This window comes from Aulonocara stuartgranti (genome assembly GCF_965226115.1).
Source record: "Aulonocara stuartgranti genome assembly, chromosome: 17".
NCBI lineage: Eukaryota > Metazoa > Chordata > Actinopteri > Cichliformes > Cichlidae > Aulonocara > Aulonocara stuartgranti.
In genome coordinates, this window is record NC_138953.1 from 37,765,148 (window position 1) to 37,782,107 (window position 16,960).

Sequence of the window (16,960 nt, forward strand, 5' to 3'; positions counted from 1 at the left end):
TCAACAGCTTGGGTATTTACTAAAACTCATTTTCTTCCATTTCTCACACCTGGGGAGACTCATCAAATTATCGAAGCCCAAACACATTAAAAAAAGATTCTTTATTTGGTGTTCAGTTTACTGAAAACGTATTTAGTTTTCTTGGCTTACTTCAAACTGCTCACACAGACCCATTCATATTGTTACAGAGTTTTAACACAACTAAAATTTGATTAAAACCTTTAATTCTCAATTAAACTTTTACAAACTTAAATTTGGGACAACAGGAGTGGTATGTTTAAATATCGCCTCTGTATGCCTGCCTAGATATTCCAAAAACCCCATAAAGGATCTGTGATTAATAACTTGGTTCAATTTACATTTCTGAACAATTTCTTGCTATTGAAGGTAAACATCTGCTTTTATTGCATTTGCAAATTGCAGAGTCTATCTTAATCAACAGTCAAGTGAACCTCTGTGAAAAGTTTTTCTTTATTTTTTATTAAAATGCAGCTGAAACTGAATTCCCAGCCTCCAACTTTAAATAAACTCGCTTATGACAGAAAACGACAGCGCCTTTCCAGAGGAAAGATTCACATCTCTGCAGTCTTATTAAACAAAAGTTTATTCAGCAAACAAACAACAGCTGATTTTTTTGGTTTTCTCTGAAATGCAAAGTCTGAGGCGCCAAATTTCCATTCAATGCAATTACACGCCATACTTCTTCTGCAAAGCCGTGATAGATGATCTGTCCAGGTCGGCTTGGTGAAGAAAGTCAAACAGTTCTTTGAGCACTGTGAGGAAAAGAAACCCCCCCAGAAATGATCAATATGCTGGAAAAATGTGGATGAAAAAGACAAAGTGAACCTATGAGCCGTTTGCAGCGGCGCATCATGTAAAGACTCCACCTTTCTTCTCTGGTGATGACATGAACATAACAGCCATATCGAAGCGCCTCACGCTTGCAAGACTCCTGAGAGTCTCCAGTATGACGGCCGGCTCTTCATTCCTGCAAACAAAGCTGTTTTTTTAAATCCACCACAGAGCTACACGTGTTCACTACTTTAAGAGTTTAGCTGCACCTATTTGTCTGAGTATGACTGAAAATAACAGGATGCTTAATGCATAATAATACTACGATTAACCATAACTTTGACGTAGACACCATTTAAAAAAAAAAAAAAAAAAAAAAAAAACTTACTTGATGTAGAAGTCATGTAGAGTCCTCAGGATAAGACTGAGGATATCAGGTTCGAGGGAGTTGTGGAAAATCTTGGCGTAAGCCTCAGATTTTATTTGCTGTACATAAAAACACAAGACAAACAAAAAAAGCAAGAACAAAGACGACAATTTCAGCTAAAACAAACTCCAGCAGCCTATTTTCATTTTTTTAAACATTTGGTTCAGAACAGCTATTTCCTGTTAGCCAAAAATCTTTGATAACTTGATAGAAATTCAATTTTATTTTATTTATACTCACCCAATCACAATAACAGTGGCCTCAAGGCGCTTTTTTATTGTAAGGTAAACACTCTACAAAAATATAATGAAAACAGAGAAAGCCCCCACAATCATATGACACTATGAGCAAGCGCTTTGGCAACAGTGGGAAGGAAGAACTTCCTTTTAACAGCAGAACCAGGCTCATCTGCTGCGACTGGGTGAGGTGAGGGGAGGAAGACGGGACAAAGAAAAGCGCATGGAGGCTCACCTTCAGATATCTGTAAACAGTTTCGGGCTGGTTTCCAATCCTGCGGAGGTCCGCCTCCAGCTGGAAGCTGTTTGTTGGTGGAGGAGGCAGGTCTGTTCCTGTTGAGGAAGGTTCGGTTGATGGTTCAGGAGGAGGATGAACGGTTTCTGCCTGCTCTGGTTGTTTGGGCTGTCTGGTGAAATGAAGAATAACTTTTAATAGGACAAAAACTGATACAATAAAATAACAACTAGTGCAGAAAAGTTAAGAGCAATACTCAAAAATGCTGACACCTACTTTTCTGATGCCTGTGAGGGGACCTCTGACAGCTCCTCGATTTTGATCATCTTGGCGCTGGGGGATGTAGACAGGGGAGAAGACGCCTCCTCTACTTCCTTCACCACTTCCTGCACCAAGGGCTTGTATGCCCCTGATTCCCCCTCGGGCACCACAATCTTTCCGCTGATTTCCTCGATGTCTATCCTCCTCAGAGGTTTCTGCAGAGAAAAAAAAAGGTTTGTCAAGCTTTATAAAATTAAAAGGACCCCACCGTTGATTCTGGTCATTCCAGGAAAGATTAAAATTAACATAATAAAAGTCACATGTGCACTGAAGATTTTTATGGGCCTGCAAAACAAAACAAAACTAAACAAAACAAAATAGCATGCAAGCAATGGCAAAATAAGTGTTTGTCTTCTCTCAGCAGCGTGTTCAAACGGAGCTCCGCTGGATCACAAATCCACTTTCACATAGTTCATATTAGTTTACAAATACACTAGTCTAAGTGTGATGGCAGCAGCCACACAGGGGTAAATTAGTCCATTTTTCACTTTATTATTTTGCTTTGCAGTATTCTTCATTAATATAATTCATTAATCATTTGGTTAAACCTAACACTGGTATTATGAGGCGCGCACATAGTAGCATTGTATGGTTTTTCTAAAATGTTTTGTTATATTAATTATGTTTCTCTTTGAGTTACCTGGGTTTGGGCGGTGGCTGTTTCCTGTCTGGGCAAAAGGTGTGGCTGAGGACTCTGGGGACAAAATGCCTGCTCAGCAGGACCAACCATGGGCTTACCAGGAGCAGGGGTGTTTTAGGTTTAGTTAGGTTATTCTGTGCTTAGTTAATATTAGTGTGTGTTTTTGTTTCCCCCCCTATTGTGTTCAAATGGTTTGGCCAAATCATTATAAAAGCTACCCTCATGTGTCTTTGTAATTAGGTCAGTTTGTGAGTTAAGTTGTGTCTCACTTTGTTTTGTTTAAGTTTCTGGAAATTACTTTTTGTAGAGTTATATTTAGTTGACCTGTTTTATGGGCCTGCTAAGTATGGTTTTGAATTTTGGACTTTTTGAGGGTTAAAATAAAGAAAACCCTTTTTGAAGATATTTTTTTGCCTGTGTCCTCTTTGTTTTGGCTGCTTGGTCCCTCACAATAAGGGGTGCCAAGAGTGACGCTTGCAATCCAGGAAATGCTTTTTAAACAGACATTTGCTACTCACGGTTGAGCGAAGGTGTGTTGGTTTGTCTATTGGTTGGACTGTTCTCATCTGTGAGCCGTTCACAGCCTGCAGACGGCCACTGGAGCCTGTGTACTAACACCAGGAGAAAGACTAAAGTGAGAGGAGAAAAATCTCAAGCCCAATAAAGACATCAGAAGCTAATGGAGCTAATGCTTTTGACTCATTATTTAATTGTTTTTCTTCTTCTATGACTACTTAGTTTTGGGCTAATGACTGGATTTTGACACATACCATCTGCAGTTTCTGGAGTTCGTTAAGGGCTTGCTTGTTTCCAGGTTCCAGTTTCAACAGCTGCTGAAAGTCTGTGACACACACAAACAGAATCGAAGATTAAAACCAACCCAACAGCAAACAGACAGAAGACACAATGTCGTTTTTTGGGCTCATAAAAACACAAACACACTGCACCTTGTCTGGCCTCTTCCAGCTTTCCTAGTGCCACTCTGGCTGTACCTCTCCGGGCGAAAGCCTTGGAGTAAGTACTGTCCAGGAAAATGGCTTTAGTGCAGTCCTCCTCCGCCTCCTTAAACCTGCAGCAGAAGGAAAGGAAAAACAAAGCCAGTCAGAAACAAGAAGGCCTTTTTAATGTGTGTCAAGAAAAAGTATCCTTACTTCTCCAGCTTGAGATAAGCCATGGCTCTGTTGGCGGGCAGCAGCACGTTCATGTGGTCTGCCTCCATGCCTCGGGTGTAGCACTCTACAGCTGCTTCATATTTCCCTTCTTTGAAGTAGGCATTCCCCTAGAGACACAATAACCCTCATCACTTAAGATCTTTTGGAAGAAAGCAGAAACACTGCTAAAATCATGAAAACCTTCATGAATCATCATCAAAAATCCTACTCTGTCCTTCTGGAAAACCGCCTCCTGTCTCCTCTGCTGCTCCTCTATCTGTCTCTGTTGATCAGGATCGACTGCAGGGGCCTCCAGGGGCTCTGCAGCTTTGCTTGCAACGGCAGCCACCTGATGTCCAAGGGCCTGAAGCGGACACAGGAGAAGATCAAAGAGGATGAACCGCCAAGTTGACTGTGCGCACACAAACACACATTGTGCACTAACCCACCTCTCTGATTTTCTTTATTTCATTCTGTGCCTCCGTGTTGTCAGGCTCGAGCTTGAGAACCATCTCGTAATCTACAGAGGATATTTTTACTGTCATCTAAGGGCGCTCAAATTAAAATATACTGTCTTGTTGGTACGCTTGTTACCTTCTAATGCAGGTTCATACTTCTTCAGCGCAAACCGCGCTGCTCCTCTCCGCGCGTACGCTTTGAAATACTTGCTGTCAAGAGCGATTGCCAGGTTGCAGTCGGACTCAGCCACAGCGTACCTGCACAAACACAAAATGGAAAAAATAATGAAAAAAATAAAATTAAAAAAAACTACACAAACATTCTAATTGTGTGATTTCATTCTTGGTGCTCCGACTCACTTTTTGAGCCTGAAGAATGATGTAGCTCTGTTTGTGGGAAGCACGGGGTTGTAAGGATCGGCAGCCATTCCTCTCGTGTAACATTCAATCGCGTAATCGTACTTCCCATCTTTAAAAAAATTGTTACCCTGAAAATTAAACAGAAACTATAGCTGTAAAGTGTGTGTGTGTGTGTGTGTGGGGGGGGGGGGGGGGGGGGGCTTCTGTGCTCATTAACCATCTGCAGATATATCGGTATCTAGGCTTATAAAGGCCAATACATGAAATTTTAAAAAGTAAGGATGAGACGAGAGAATCACTGCTCATCCATGTTATGAGGGGAACATTGGATATGGAACGCCACAAATGAATAATCAACAACATCTGACAAAAAAAAAATGTTGTTAGCAAGGATAAATGAATACAAGTGCACACTCTCTATAAGAAACTTGGAATATAATGGGATAAATCATAGTTTCAGGTAAAAACTGCAATAATCAAATGTCTGTGACAAAGAGTAATCAAATAGCTCACATGTTTGATGTGTTTTTACCTGGAAAACACTTTAAAAAGGCAGTTTTTGGTTATAATATAATTGTATTAAAAAAATTTTTATTGGCCTTGAAGGAGTATCAGACCCTTTCAGATTATATAACTTATTTTGATGTATCCTGCATGATCACCTGATTGGAGATTTATCCTTCAGCAGGACATCTAAACCTACATCGTGACTGCAAGCCCCTGTAAAACCCTATGTCGTACATTGGGTTGATCATGATTGGCCTGTACAGTACTACATCTATTTTTCCTTTTTTTAATGCCTCACATATAATATCCACCTTTTCCTTCTCGGCCAGCGCTTTCTCTGGATCTACTGAAGCTTCCTCCGAGTCTGACTCGTTGGACTCTGCAGGACAATCTTCCTCCTTATCCATTTCTTCCATTACCTTTTCCTGCCACAACAAATCAAACAAATTAAATAAAAGTTGTAGCAGATTGCATACAAGTTTTACTTCTAAAGCCAAGTGTGTTTTATAGGTTTTTAAAAATACCACATCAAACTTGTCCCAGGATTGATAGTCGTATGATTTTATTCTCGAAGCCTGTTTGGCCTCCTCTGTTTTTGTGTCACCATCTCCAGTAACCTCCTCCTTCTTCTTCTTCTTCTCCCTTTTCTTGGCTCTGTAGTCCCTGTTCCTCACTGGAGGGAGTTTTTTCTACAACAGAGACAAGAAGCTGCTGACACCTGGACGGACTTCAGTTCACCAAGAGCCTCGCGAGCTGTCTGCAGCGGGGGGCATACCTGAACCTCCTGAACCACCCCTGTCCTCAGCTCCTCATCCTTCGTCTTGATGTCCGCCTCCCAGTTCTCCAGCTCCCTCACAAAGCTGTGCAGCTCCTCCACATTTTGCCGCATCTGAAGCTGTAACTCGGCGGCTTTGTTTCCCACGGACATGTCCCTCCCTGTGAAACACACATTTGTTTGGGGGACAAACTCTTAGCGGCACTTGTCGCCTTTGGGTTCGTGCGGCAGTCGGGAAGAAAACACGAGAATCACGCCGTCACGCTTCTTTGGCTAGAAGCTAGCTGGCTAGCAAAAACATTGCTTTACTTAAATAAAATAAACGGACTGTTGCTGCTCAAAACGTGTGAAATACCTGTTACTTCTCTTCCCGCTTCACAGTTAGAGTTTAGCTTCCGTTAGTTTGGCTAAAAACTACAAGAAAAAAGTGCCGTTTATTCACAGCTTTCTGTTTACGTTCGCAGCCATGACAGCAAGGTCCCAGCAGCCTTTGCTCTGCGTGAGCAGCACTGCACGTACCCAGAGATCGTCTATGTTAGTGTGGGGTCACTTTGGTGACTTTAATGTGCGCCCAAACATGAGAAGTTTAAAATTAAAGGCAGTGTATTTTTATTGCAAGGAAACATATCTAAGTTCCCTGACTGTGGATGATTTCAAGCTGTCACTCCAGTGAAGACTCGCCAGTGGATGGCTAGCATCAAAAGATAAAATCTAAAACTTTTTGCATTTTGAACTCACATTTCCAAACCTGCACGGACTCTGCCTCCAATCTATAATCGCAAATCTATTGACTGGATAATAAAGGCACAAATGTCACTCCATATAATTTGTTATAAGCTGACACGCCTGTAGATTGACAGTACATTAACTACGAAACACAAAATATACTCAGCTTATAAATGAAAACGTTTGATACACTGGTTTAATTTTGGTCCTCAGACCCACTTCGAGTTAACGACTTTTCTGCCCATTCCGAATAGACGATCTTCACTGTAGTCTAGCCAATTAACTATATAAAAGGCTAACATTTTATTGCTCTCCGCATTTCTTTGAATTATATTTCTATATTTTATTTTTATTTTTCATAATAGTGACGTCAGCGATAACAAACTCAATTTCCATATTCATTACCTTTGACCTAAATGTCCCACGTGACCTACAAAACAGTGACGACCCCTCCTGCTAGCTGTCTGCAGCTAACCAGGAGGACCTTCATGGTGACATTTTCATACTCTGGGCATTTCGCACAATGGACCAGACTAAACAAGAGGAGGAATATGGATATGACTTGTTCCCGGAGAGAAAACCGGGAGAGCACAAAAAGACCTCAATCGCAGAGAGCCTGTTCACTTTCAACCACAAGTGTCAGGTCATGTTACAGTTCGCAGTGGAAACCAGTGAGTATCAGTGTTAGCTACTTTTTAAAAAGGGAACGTCACCTCAGCAGTAAGAAGCAAATACCTGCCGGTTCGGGGGACTGCATGCCTTTTGCAGTGTACAAAGTCACAGTCTATATTGGCAGCACTTTTAGCGTTAGCTGATTCAGTTAGCAGTGAATGATAATGCTAACTAGCTTGTGTGCTTCTCTCTCAGGTCCTTACGCCAAACTCCTCCTCAGTGCCATGAAGAGTTCAGGATGGTACGTGCCACTTCAAAATAAAGTACCACGCTTGACCTTCCACTGTTAGTCTCATATTACTGTAGTGATATCTATATACAGAGCAGTCCCAACAAATGGGAAAGGGGGGATACTCTTGCTGTTGCTTTTTATTATTAACAAGCAGTCGAAATGAACAGTTTTACAAGTTTAACTTTGCTGCAGATTATTCGTTTTACAACTACTATATACATATAAAAATCTTAAGTACAAATGCTTAAAAAGCCATTTCAATTTTTTCCAGAGTAACAAATTCACTAACATTTTCACTTCCCCAAAACATAAATACATTTTTGCCTACCCAAACCTTCTTGGCCCTGTGTGAAAAAGTAATCGCCCACCCTACATGAGTTACCTGTCGATAATATTTCAACGTTTTTTTGTTTTTGGAAAGCAGAGTTCAATTTCTTTAACCACATCCAGGCCTGTTTACCACCAGACCTTTAAGAAATCTTTTAAATAGAACCTGTTCAACAAAGTGAAGTCGTCTAAAAGCTCTTAAAAAGTGATGTGATGAACCTTCCCAGGAGTGCCTCTAAGAGTGCACTGATGTCTCACCCAGGAGGTCACAAAAGAACTCAGAACAACAACTATAGAACTGCGGGCCTCAGTTGTCTCATCTAAGGTCAGAGTTCATGATTCAACAATAGGAAAGAGACTGGGCATCCATGGTAGAGTCCCAAGGAGAAAACCACTGCTGACCAAAGAGAACATAAAGGCTCGTCTCACATTTGAGACGAGGATTCCCAAAACTTTTGGGAAAATATTTTCTGGACTGATGAGACAAAAGTTGAACTCTCTGAAAGGTTTTGTGTCTTGTTACATTTGGTATTAAACTAAGGAGAATAGCATACCAACAATCAAACATGGTGGTGTGATGGTCTGGACTGCTTGTAAGCTCGGTCATCATTTCATGCTCTGAACCTCAAGCACACTTGTGTTCTGCAGCACGATCCAGCAAGTCCACCTCTGAATGGCTAAAACCCCCAAAATAAATTACAATGCTGTAAAGAAGAGTGGGACAAAATTCTTCCCCAGTGATGTGAAAGACTCATTACCAGTTTGTTTATAACACTTGATTGCAGTTCTAATCGCAGTTACTTTTTCACAAAGGGTGAGGTAGGTTTGGACAGTTTTTTCCCTTAATAAATGAAATAATCTTTTAAAAGCTGCACTTTGTATTAACTAGTGTTATCTTTGTCTAATATTACAATTTGTTTGCTCTTAAACATGTTAGTGTGACAAATATGCCAAAGCACAGTTTTACAAAATAAAGAGCGTCACAGTGTTTTCACTTTTCCTCTCTGGATGCAGTAAAGTGTTTAAAGATCGGCACTTTTCCTGTGAGGACTGTGACGGGACGGTCAGCGGCGGATTTGACGCGGCCTCGTCTCAGGTAGGAAACACAAGAACAGAGGTGTTGCAGACCGTGCGGGCCTATGAGAACTGACCGTATTTGTGTTGGGGTTTTTTTCCCCCAGATCGTTTTGTGTCAGAACAACATCCACCAGCAGTCCCACATGAACCGAGTAGTCACGCATGAGCTCATACATGCCTTTGACCACTGCCGGGCCCATGTGGACTGGTTCAATAACTTCAGACATCTGGCCTGTTCAGAGGTGAGTGGTGAAGTCTTCTTTTCACAAGAAAACTGGGACTGAATAACAAGAGTAGTTCCATAATACTACTAGTGTCCAAAAGCTCCACTGAGAATGATCTGGAATTTCCAACAGTAGGGAGGCATCAGCTGTTTAGATTCCCTAATGTTGCTCCCCCCTGACTAAGTGTCTGGAAGCATCGTGAAACTTACTGATGAGTAGTGAGACTGGATTCTGGGAGGATTTGGTTAAGCCTCACAGAGTGAAGCTCCTCAAAGATTCTAGTTTTTGGTCCCTCTGTTTCAGATCCGGGCAGCTAACCTGAGCGGAGACTGCTCCTTCACCAACGAAGTTGCTAGATTCAACTTCGGCTTTAAGCGGCATCATCAGGTACTTTCACCGGTCAAAAATTATTTGCAGATTTTAGCTCGCAGCTTCCATTTTCAAACCAAACTCGTGTGCTTTCCTTGGACAGGAGTGCGTCCGAGGCCGCGCCCTTCGCTCCATCCTGGCCGTGAGGAAAATTAGCCGAGCCGAGGCGGAGAAAATAGTCGACGAGGTCTTCGACTCATGTTTCAACGACCATGCGCCGTTCGGACGGATCCCGCACAGCAAGAGAGACGCCAAGTTTGCGTACAGAGATTACATGAACAGGGACCGATATTATGCAAACCTTTAGTGTCGCCGCATTTTCATGAAACTCCCAAAGGGTGCTGCGCAGGGCCGACTGCAGCTTGGCAATGTGGTCAGCCTCAGCAGAATGACTGTGTGTCGAAACAATCGTATCCCTTCAAAAGGGATTTTCAGACGATGATTTGTCCTTGGAGGAGAAAACAAAGGAGCTGCGTACAGATACATTTCACCTGCTACCTTTTGGACACTAATTCAGCGTAGTGGGATTGTAAGGACTGATTTTACTCTGGAAGTGTTAGTGATTTTTGTCCTTTGTTTTTAGGTGATTAATGGGTGCTGTTAAGGAAATACAGGATTGCCTTTTTGTACATCGGTGCGTGTGCTATGATGACAAATAAGGATGTATTTCTCTTGGTGGCTCATCAACTTGTTGCCACGTTGACCTCGATCAATTTCCTCTAAATATACTTGATTGTATGTATATTAAATAGAATCAAATTGTATGTGAATTAAAGTTTATTTCCTCTGGAAATGTTTGATTTTGGGGTTTTGTGTGTAGATTTTTACCCCTCAGCTGTAAGAATCTCATGGGATTATTGTCATCGTGGCTGGGACACTTAACTTTGTGAATGAGGTAACTCAAGAAAGAGGCCACGTAGGAGCTTCATATTGATGTCATAGGTGTGTCTACTAAAAATCTCGGCTGAGTTTGAATCTCAATGACCTCGACCTCCAGCTCAGAGTTAAGTTTTCTGAAAATCATGTGAGTGCGATAACTTGACAATGAGGTGACGTAGGATTTTGTGTGTCTACTAGAAGGCTGAGGGGTACCGCTGGTGGTTGCCAATATTTTTTTCTAGCTAGACTCAAGCAGTACCACAAAGTTATTTTGAGGACAGGACATACCCGTTGCATCTGACCTTGTTTGAATATAAGAAGGATAAGTAAGTGTACGTGTCAGAACGTTATGTTTAATCCCAATAAAGGATCCTTCAAATTAACATGTGAGACAAGTAAGATGAGGCGAGTGGGAAAAGTTCTTCCACAACAACACAGTCAACCTTGTTCACATCTGTGCAGTCACTGTAAAATGTCATTGCTGACATCTTTATTGGACATTAGCATTTAAAGAATCTCATGCCCTCCAACAAAATTAATGAGGGGAAAAAGTTATGAGGGAATTAGTCTCATAATCCCTCCTCCTGTTTCTCCTCCACCACTTCAGCCTATCTCAAAGACAACAGTTCCTGTGCATAATGACTAGTGTCTGAGTGCAATATGCTACTCAATATTCTCCTCTTAGAAGACACTACAAAACCACACGATAAGTGGGTGGGACGGGCAATAGAGATTAGGTGAATTTTAAGAAGCCCAACAGAGAAAATGAAGCTTCAAGGCAGTGGGATTAATGTGAAGAAAACAAAGGACAAAAATGATATTTGGATTTGTGCAATGTCATACACACAAGTAATAAATAAGTACAAAACAATAGAATTACTAGTGGAATTGTGTACATATCAAATGCTAGCTGCCAAATACTTTTAATTATTACGATGACTTATTTTAGTTTTCCATAATGTAGTCAGGATTTAAGGTCATTCAAACTCTCTCACTAGTTTAAGTCTCTTAGGAATACGTTCATTTATAAATGACAGAAATTGGCTGATTAAAAAAAAAATCACCATATTAGCATTTTAATTAAAGAATGCTGAATTTTACTCAGGTTTCTAAAGTGCCAAGTAGGTAAAAACTGCAGAGGATGTAACCTCAGTGATACAACAGCCCTGCCGTTGTATTCTTAACAATATAAAGATGCATATAAGGGAGACATTTAGGATTACGTGCAAAGAATTAAGGTTTAAAGTTGAGCATTTTAAGCTAGCAGTTACTACTTTGAATATGTAAAACGCACAAAACATGATTAACATTAATTTGGAGTTTTGTTTCAGGCCATTTAATGACTGTAAACCAAATAATAAGTGTGATTTTAACCTTGCTTTGGTCTCCAACATCTCCCGAGGGAAATTGTATATATTTTAGGTGTGTTGCAATTACTTATTTTACACTACGAATAGCCTTCAGTTTTTCTGTTTATTCTCTTAATACTAATATCTTAAATAGTGTAGCTATAAAAGAACATAAAGGTATTGAATGCCATTGAGGTTAAAGATTTTTTGTAGGTACACCTGTTCAAAAAAAAAGAGAGAAAAAATATTCGGAGAGCAGCAGTTTGCTGGGTGAAAATGCCTTGTCACACGTCAGAGGAGAATTGTCGGAGTGCTTCAAGCTGATAGTAAGGCAACCGTGATTCACCAGGTGGCACTTCTGTAAGATAAAGACAGAAAACATACTACACACTCATCAAAACTCAGCTACACATTATAAAATCATTGCCTGCTCTGATGAACTCTGTTGCCACATTCACATGGTATGATCAGAATTTGCCATAGACAACATGGTACTACCAAGGTGTAAGTAGTGATAATAAGTGGCCAGTGAGTATTTTTAAGCAAAAATGGAAGGAGAACACACAAACACTTTGAATAAGAGCTTAAAACCTTTGTGATAACGTGTTTTCCATTTTTATTATATCAGAAATGATTTTTATTTATAATAACAGGATCATACAGGACATGATACTGATGTCAATACACGTACGTTACAATTTTCTTACAAATTAAAGGAACGTTCATTTGGAAAATCACATTATCATGTTTTTTGTATAGAAACTAATTATTCTTAACACTTATGTATTACGGTTGTTCAAGAATAAAACAGACTGTGCGAAAGAGATGATCATGATCTCTGTAACTTTAGATGCAGCATTTGTGTATTCCTCTGCCGCATGCTAATTACTAATTTCTCAAATATGGTTTGTTAATTTTGTGTCCAGAAACAGTAATACCTTAACCTCGATGCGTAACAATGTATGACTGCAGTACTGTCTTGGTCCTTTAGATGGCAGTTTTGGCCCAAGAATTCTGATCATCACAGCCAAGTTAGTCCAACTCAAACTTAAAAAGAAAGTGCTGTTGCTGTTTTATTGATACATATAATTGAATTCCTTTCACTGAGTCCTGTTCCAGGTGAATGTGAGCCTTTTATGAGCAGAGATAGGGCGCAGTAATCAAGTTGCTGCTGAGAAGAGTGACGACTTTCATTATTCCATCTATTTAAGCAGGCAGCACCCACTGTGATCTAATTAGGTACTCCAGCAAAAGTGAAATCCCTTCACTAATCTGTGGAGGACAACACATTAACCCCAAGAGCAGTAATGAACTCATCTCATTAATTAGAATAATGTCAGATTTAGTTGTAGCATAGAGAGACAATGAAAAGCGAGGACGCCCACTTGCCTTTGTGAAGTTTTAATGTGTCTGCTCTTCACGGGAGTGGAGCTGATAATGAGAAACCGTTGAATTATTTAGCCTTGAACGTAGTCTGAGACTGTTTACACAACGCTTTTTTCTCTTGTTCTTTTTTCAGAGAAAAACATGTCATTTTTAAAACATTTCAGAAAGAAATATTTTTTCCCTTTCAAGGTCTCGGGTGACTTTGAAATGACTGTGAATGAAAGAAAGCAACACAGGAGAGACCTAGGGAAAAGACTGGTTGACTTGGCAGGCTGTGGCCAAGATGGTCATTTTTCTGTCCTGACTCCAGTACTCTGGGGAAAACCTGTGAACAATAGCAAATACATTGAGCCCAGTCTCCTGTCCTTTAGCCTAAGGAGAACAATCACAGTCAGATGATTGAGGACAAGAGTGCATATCTAAAGATGGCCACCTTGTTTTATCTGCTGATGCTATGGTGTAAGGCACAAATGTGACGTGAAAAGAACAAGCTACAAAATAGACAGCTATATAATGGGGCAGTACAATATGACTTGCAAAGTTTAACCTTGTAAAAACAATACAATGTAAGAGTATTACCACTGCAATTATTACACAATTACACTGTGACAGCTATTATTGTAGTTGTAATACTAAAAGTAATTTAGAGATATCTGGAGGTTGCTTCCTTAACAAGAGCTAAATGAAAGGCTAATGCTAGCTGTTCAGCACAAAAACTGGAAACAACAATTAATTTAATCCTCCTACTATCAACATCAGAGCTACTAAATCACAAGTGTTACTAAGTGACAATTCTAAGTAACTCATTAGTTTAATATCAACAAAATGCAGAAAGCAAAAATAGCATACTGTGTTTCTATCTTTGCGCTAACTAAGCTAACAGGCTCTGTCGGCTTGACAGCTACAAAATTGTTCCGTAGTTACGTAGAATTGTTTCATTTAGATTTAAGAATTAATGAGTGTCAGAGCCTGAACACAGAAAGGAACACCCAGGTGGCTAGGATGGTGTACAGGAACATTGTAAATGGACTGGTTCTTAAATAGCAGTTTTTAACTCTACTTGAGCACTCAAACCATGTTATACAGCAGATGTCATTCACCCACACACGTACATACAAGCACTTTTTTCCTACATCTAAGTGCTTTCTATCTAACATGTACACACAAATTCACACGCCGATGAAAGCATTGGGAGAGCCACAGCCACCCCATTGGTGCCACATATGGATTTGTCCCCAATGAGCGACACTGCCGAAGGTGGTTGAGAACAACATGGCTAGGATTCTGTGGGACTTCAAGTTCCAGACAGATAAGCAGCTGCTCCCAGCGGACAGCAACATCAGACCTGTCTCCTTAGCACTGCTAGCATTTCTTTCGGATGTAGTCGCTTGAATTCACTGAATGTCATTGACTTTCTGTGGTGTGTGGTTGCCACAACATTACAGATTCCTTCCAGTGTGGATGCAACTGAAGACGCTAAAGACAATGACAAGTAGCAGATCTTCTTAAAACATAAAACAGCCTCCCCCTTAGCAATAAAAGCAGAAACATTTCTTGTTGTACTGTACCCAGTACAGCCAACAAATAGCATTTGTTGTGCTCCATAAACTTCTTTATGTAAGTGTCACAGGATAATTCATTAGGCTGTTGACTGCCAAAACGCTGGGAAAAAAGTTGAAATTATAATTCAGACTGCAAATTCTCAGGGGGTGGGGGGGGGGGGGGGGGGGGGGGACTGTCTAACCTGACAATTAACTTCCCCAGCAGGAAAGCACTGTTTGAGACTGCTGTGGGGAGGTGAGCATGTAAATCAATTAATTACGTGTGCAAGAGGAGGATTAATTAAGGAGCTGTTTAAAGTTGGCTGAGATCATCTTCATATTACTATAGGTTTCTAGAATTTTAACACAGCCCTCTTTGGCTTGACTCCATTACTGTCGGGGCACGCATAATTTAAATATAACAACACTGGCTGACCCAAATTACAATGCCCCCCCCTCACTGTTTTCATTCTTTTACCACAGAAATGGTGCTGACATAAATTGCTGTATCTTGAACTGTGCTGACCTGTAGGCACAACCTAAAAACCACCAAGCTGTACTTTCCTTCCATACTACAACTATATATTCCTACTGAGTAAGTCTTTATTGCTCATTTGGATGCAAGAGTTAAAAACGTGAATACATTGAAAATATCTGCATGCAGACTTATCACGTATAGTCGTTTGAAGTCAAAGTACAAGGAGGTGAGCCAGGTAAGTGCCCTTTTCCTTTTCCCACGTTGCCTCAATAATAACAATAAATCGAGGGATTTGTGGCTCATTGAATGGTGTTTGTTTAGAATGAAAGGACTGGAGCTTAGATCAGGAAATCCCTCTAAAACGCACACAGGTATGCCCACCAGATCGTGGATCATCTCAAACAACCATTAAACATCCTGTGTACGAGTTAGGCACCGTTTTAGGATGGACAGTCAAACAGCAGAGACACTGAAAAGCACACAGGTAATATGAATTCTGCATTAAAGAGATGCAGTTCAGTAACACCTCAAAGTTGCTGTTTTTTGTGGGGGGTTTAAATGCACATTTTATCCTCCATCTCTCTGTTGACTCTGTAAACTTATACAATAATTTCTGGCGCTGATGAGAGGGCTTCAGGTAAATTAGCACTGGCAGACTGTCAAAAATTCACAAGAGAAATGTAGGCTAGAGGACTTCTGCAGCAGTAATTAACGCATGCTGGCATTTGAATGTTCATTTTGCTAATAATATGCATGGTATTAATTAGGCCTAAGTGATTAACATAACAACCGCTGGACAATGTCCCAGGGTAAGAGCAGGGCTGTTTTTTCTTTTTATTAACTCTCCCTAAAGCCACAGGCTCATTAATAAATCCTAGCAGCCACCTCTGCTAACCTTGACAAGTGAGTCATGTATTTGTTTGAAAGTAATTTGATAAACTCTGCAGGCTAAACTAAAAGCCCAGGAAGATGCAGTTGAAGTCATTGAAGAAGGACAAAAACCCCGAAAGCTGAGAGAATTATAACCAACAAAAGAAAGGAAGCAGATGCATGATTAAACCAGATAAACAGAGAAATTAATAAAATAAGGCGAGAAAAGAAGGGAGGAAGAAATCTTGAATACAAAAGAACACAAGGTTGAACTGAAAAGCCGATTAGAGAAAAGCAAAATTTTGTGTTATTAACTTTTAATAACATTTAGAGGGTAAATTTGTGACTTGAACCTTGCCACACTTTGTCTTTGCTCATTCAAGGAGACTGTAAATCAGAGATATGAAACGTTAGCATTCCCTTCCTGGTATCCTAAGAAAATTTAACAAGAAGAAAAATCGAAATATTAGAAAAATTAAGCTGGCTTGACGTTGGGTTTTAGGGACAGAAAATTAAATGTTGTACACAATAAAGATATTTGGGCTGCATGCCAATCTCACACAAAAACAAACACTAGCTTTTCTAAGTAAATCTAACTGATGTCCAGAAGTAATTTCTTTATATTTTTCTTCCAAGGAAGACCATGACCTGGTCTTCTTCTGTTTTTTAAGCCACAAAACACTGACCTATGACTCATTTAAGTGTAATGAATTCAAGGGGTAAACCACAGACAACTTAGCAACAAACCAACTTTAAATTGTATCTTCTGTTGCAAAAATGCAGATTTTGTTTTCACTTCTTTCTTCTGCTTTTGCCGACATCTGCAGTCAGTGCCTACAACTATCTGTAAAACACAGTGGTGGCTCTGTCATGGTTTGGGGCTCGATTTCAGCCAGTGCTGTTAAGGATTTTGTCAAAACTGATGGCA

The 16,960-nt window shown here is 40.3% G+C and overlaps 2 protein-coding genes across 3 annotated transcripts; one reads left to right on the plus strand and one right to left on the minus strand.

The window, feature by feature from the left end:
- Nucleotides 1-82: 82 nt before the first annotated feature.
- rpap3 (RNA polymerase II associated protein 3) lies at nt 83-7,489 on the minus strand. Of its 2 annotated transcripts, none has more exons than XM_082510024.1 (17): nt 7,364-7,489; nt 5,903-6,063; nt 5,652-5,816; nt 5,439-5,552; nt 4,621-4,748; nt 4,397-4,518; nt 4,252-4,322; nt 4,032-4,166; nt 3,803-3,930; nt 3,599-3,720; nt 3,422-3,492; nt 3,170-3,262; nt 1,967-2,166; nt 1,691-1,862; nt 1,181-1,278; nt 888-988; nt 83-773 (listed from the first exon to the last, which is right to left on the minus strand). In XM_082510024.1, exons 1-17 carry the CDS (start codon nt 7,383-7,385, stop codon nt 688-690), a joined length of 1,989 nt encoding a protein of 662 aa, XP_082366150.1. In that variant the 5' UTR covers nt 7,386-7,489; the 3' UTR covers nt 83-687. The 2 variants fall into 2 exon arrangements, with proteins under 2 accessions (XP_082366150.1, XP_082366151.1); XM_082510025.1 differs by lacking the exon at nt 7,364-7,489 and adding an exon at nt 6,258-6,427.
- atp23 (ATP23 metallopeptidase and ATP synthase assembly factor homolog) lies at nt 6,884-10,322 on the plus strand. Its single transcript, XM_082510026.1, has 6 exons — nt 6,884-7,299; nt 7,496-7,541; nt 8,874-8,955; nt 9,041-9,178; nt 9,464-9,547; nt 9,633-10,322. The coding sequence occupies exons 1-6, from the start codon at nt 7,152-7,154 to the stop codon at nt 9,834-9,836; spliced, it is 702 nt and encodes a 233-aa protein (XP_082366152.1). The 5' UTR covers nt 6,884-7,151; the 3' UTR covers nt 9,837-10,322.
- The last annotated feature ends 6,638 nt before the right edge of the window (nt 10,323-16,960 follow it).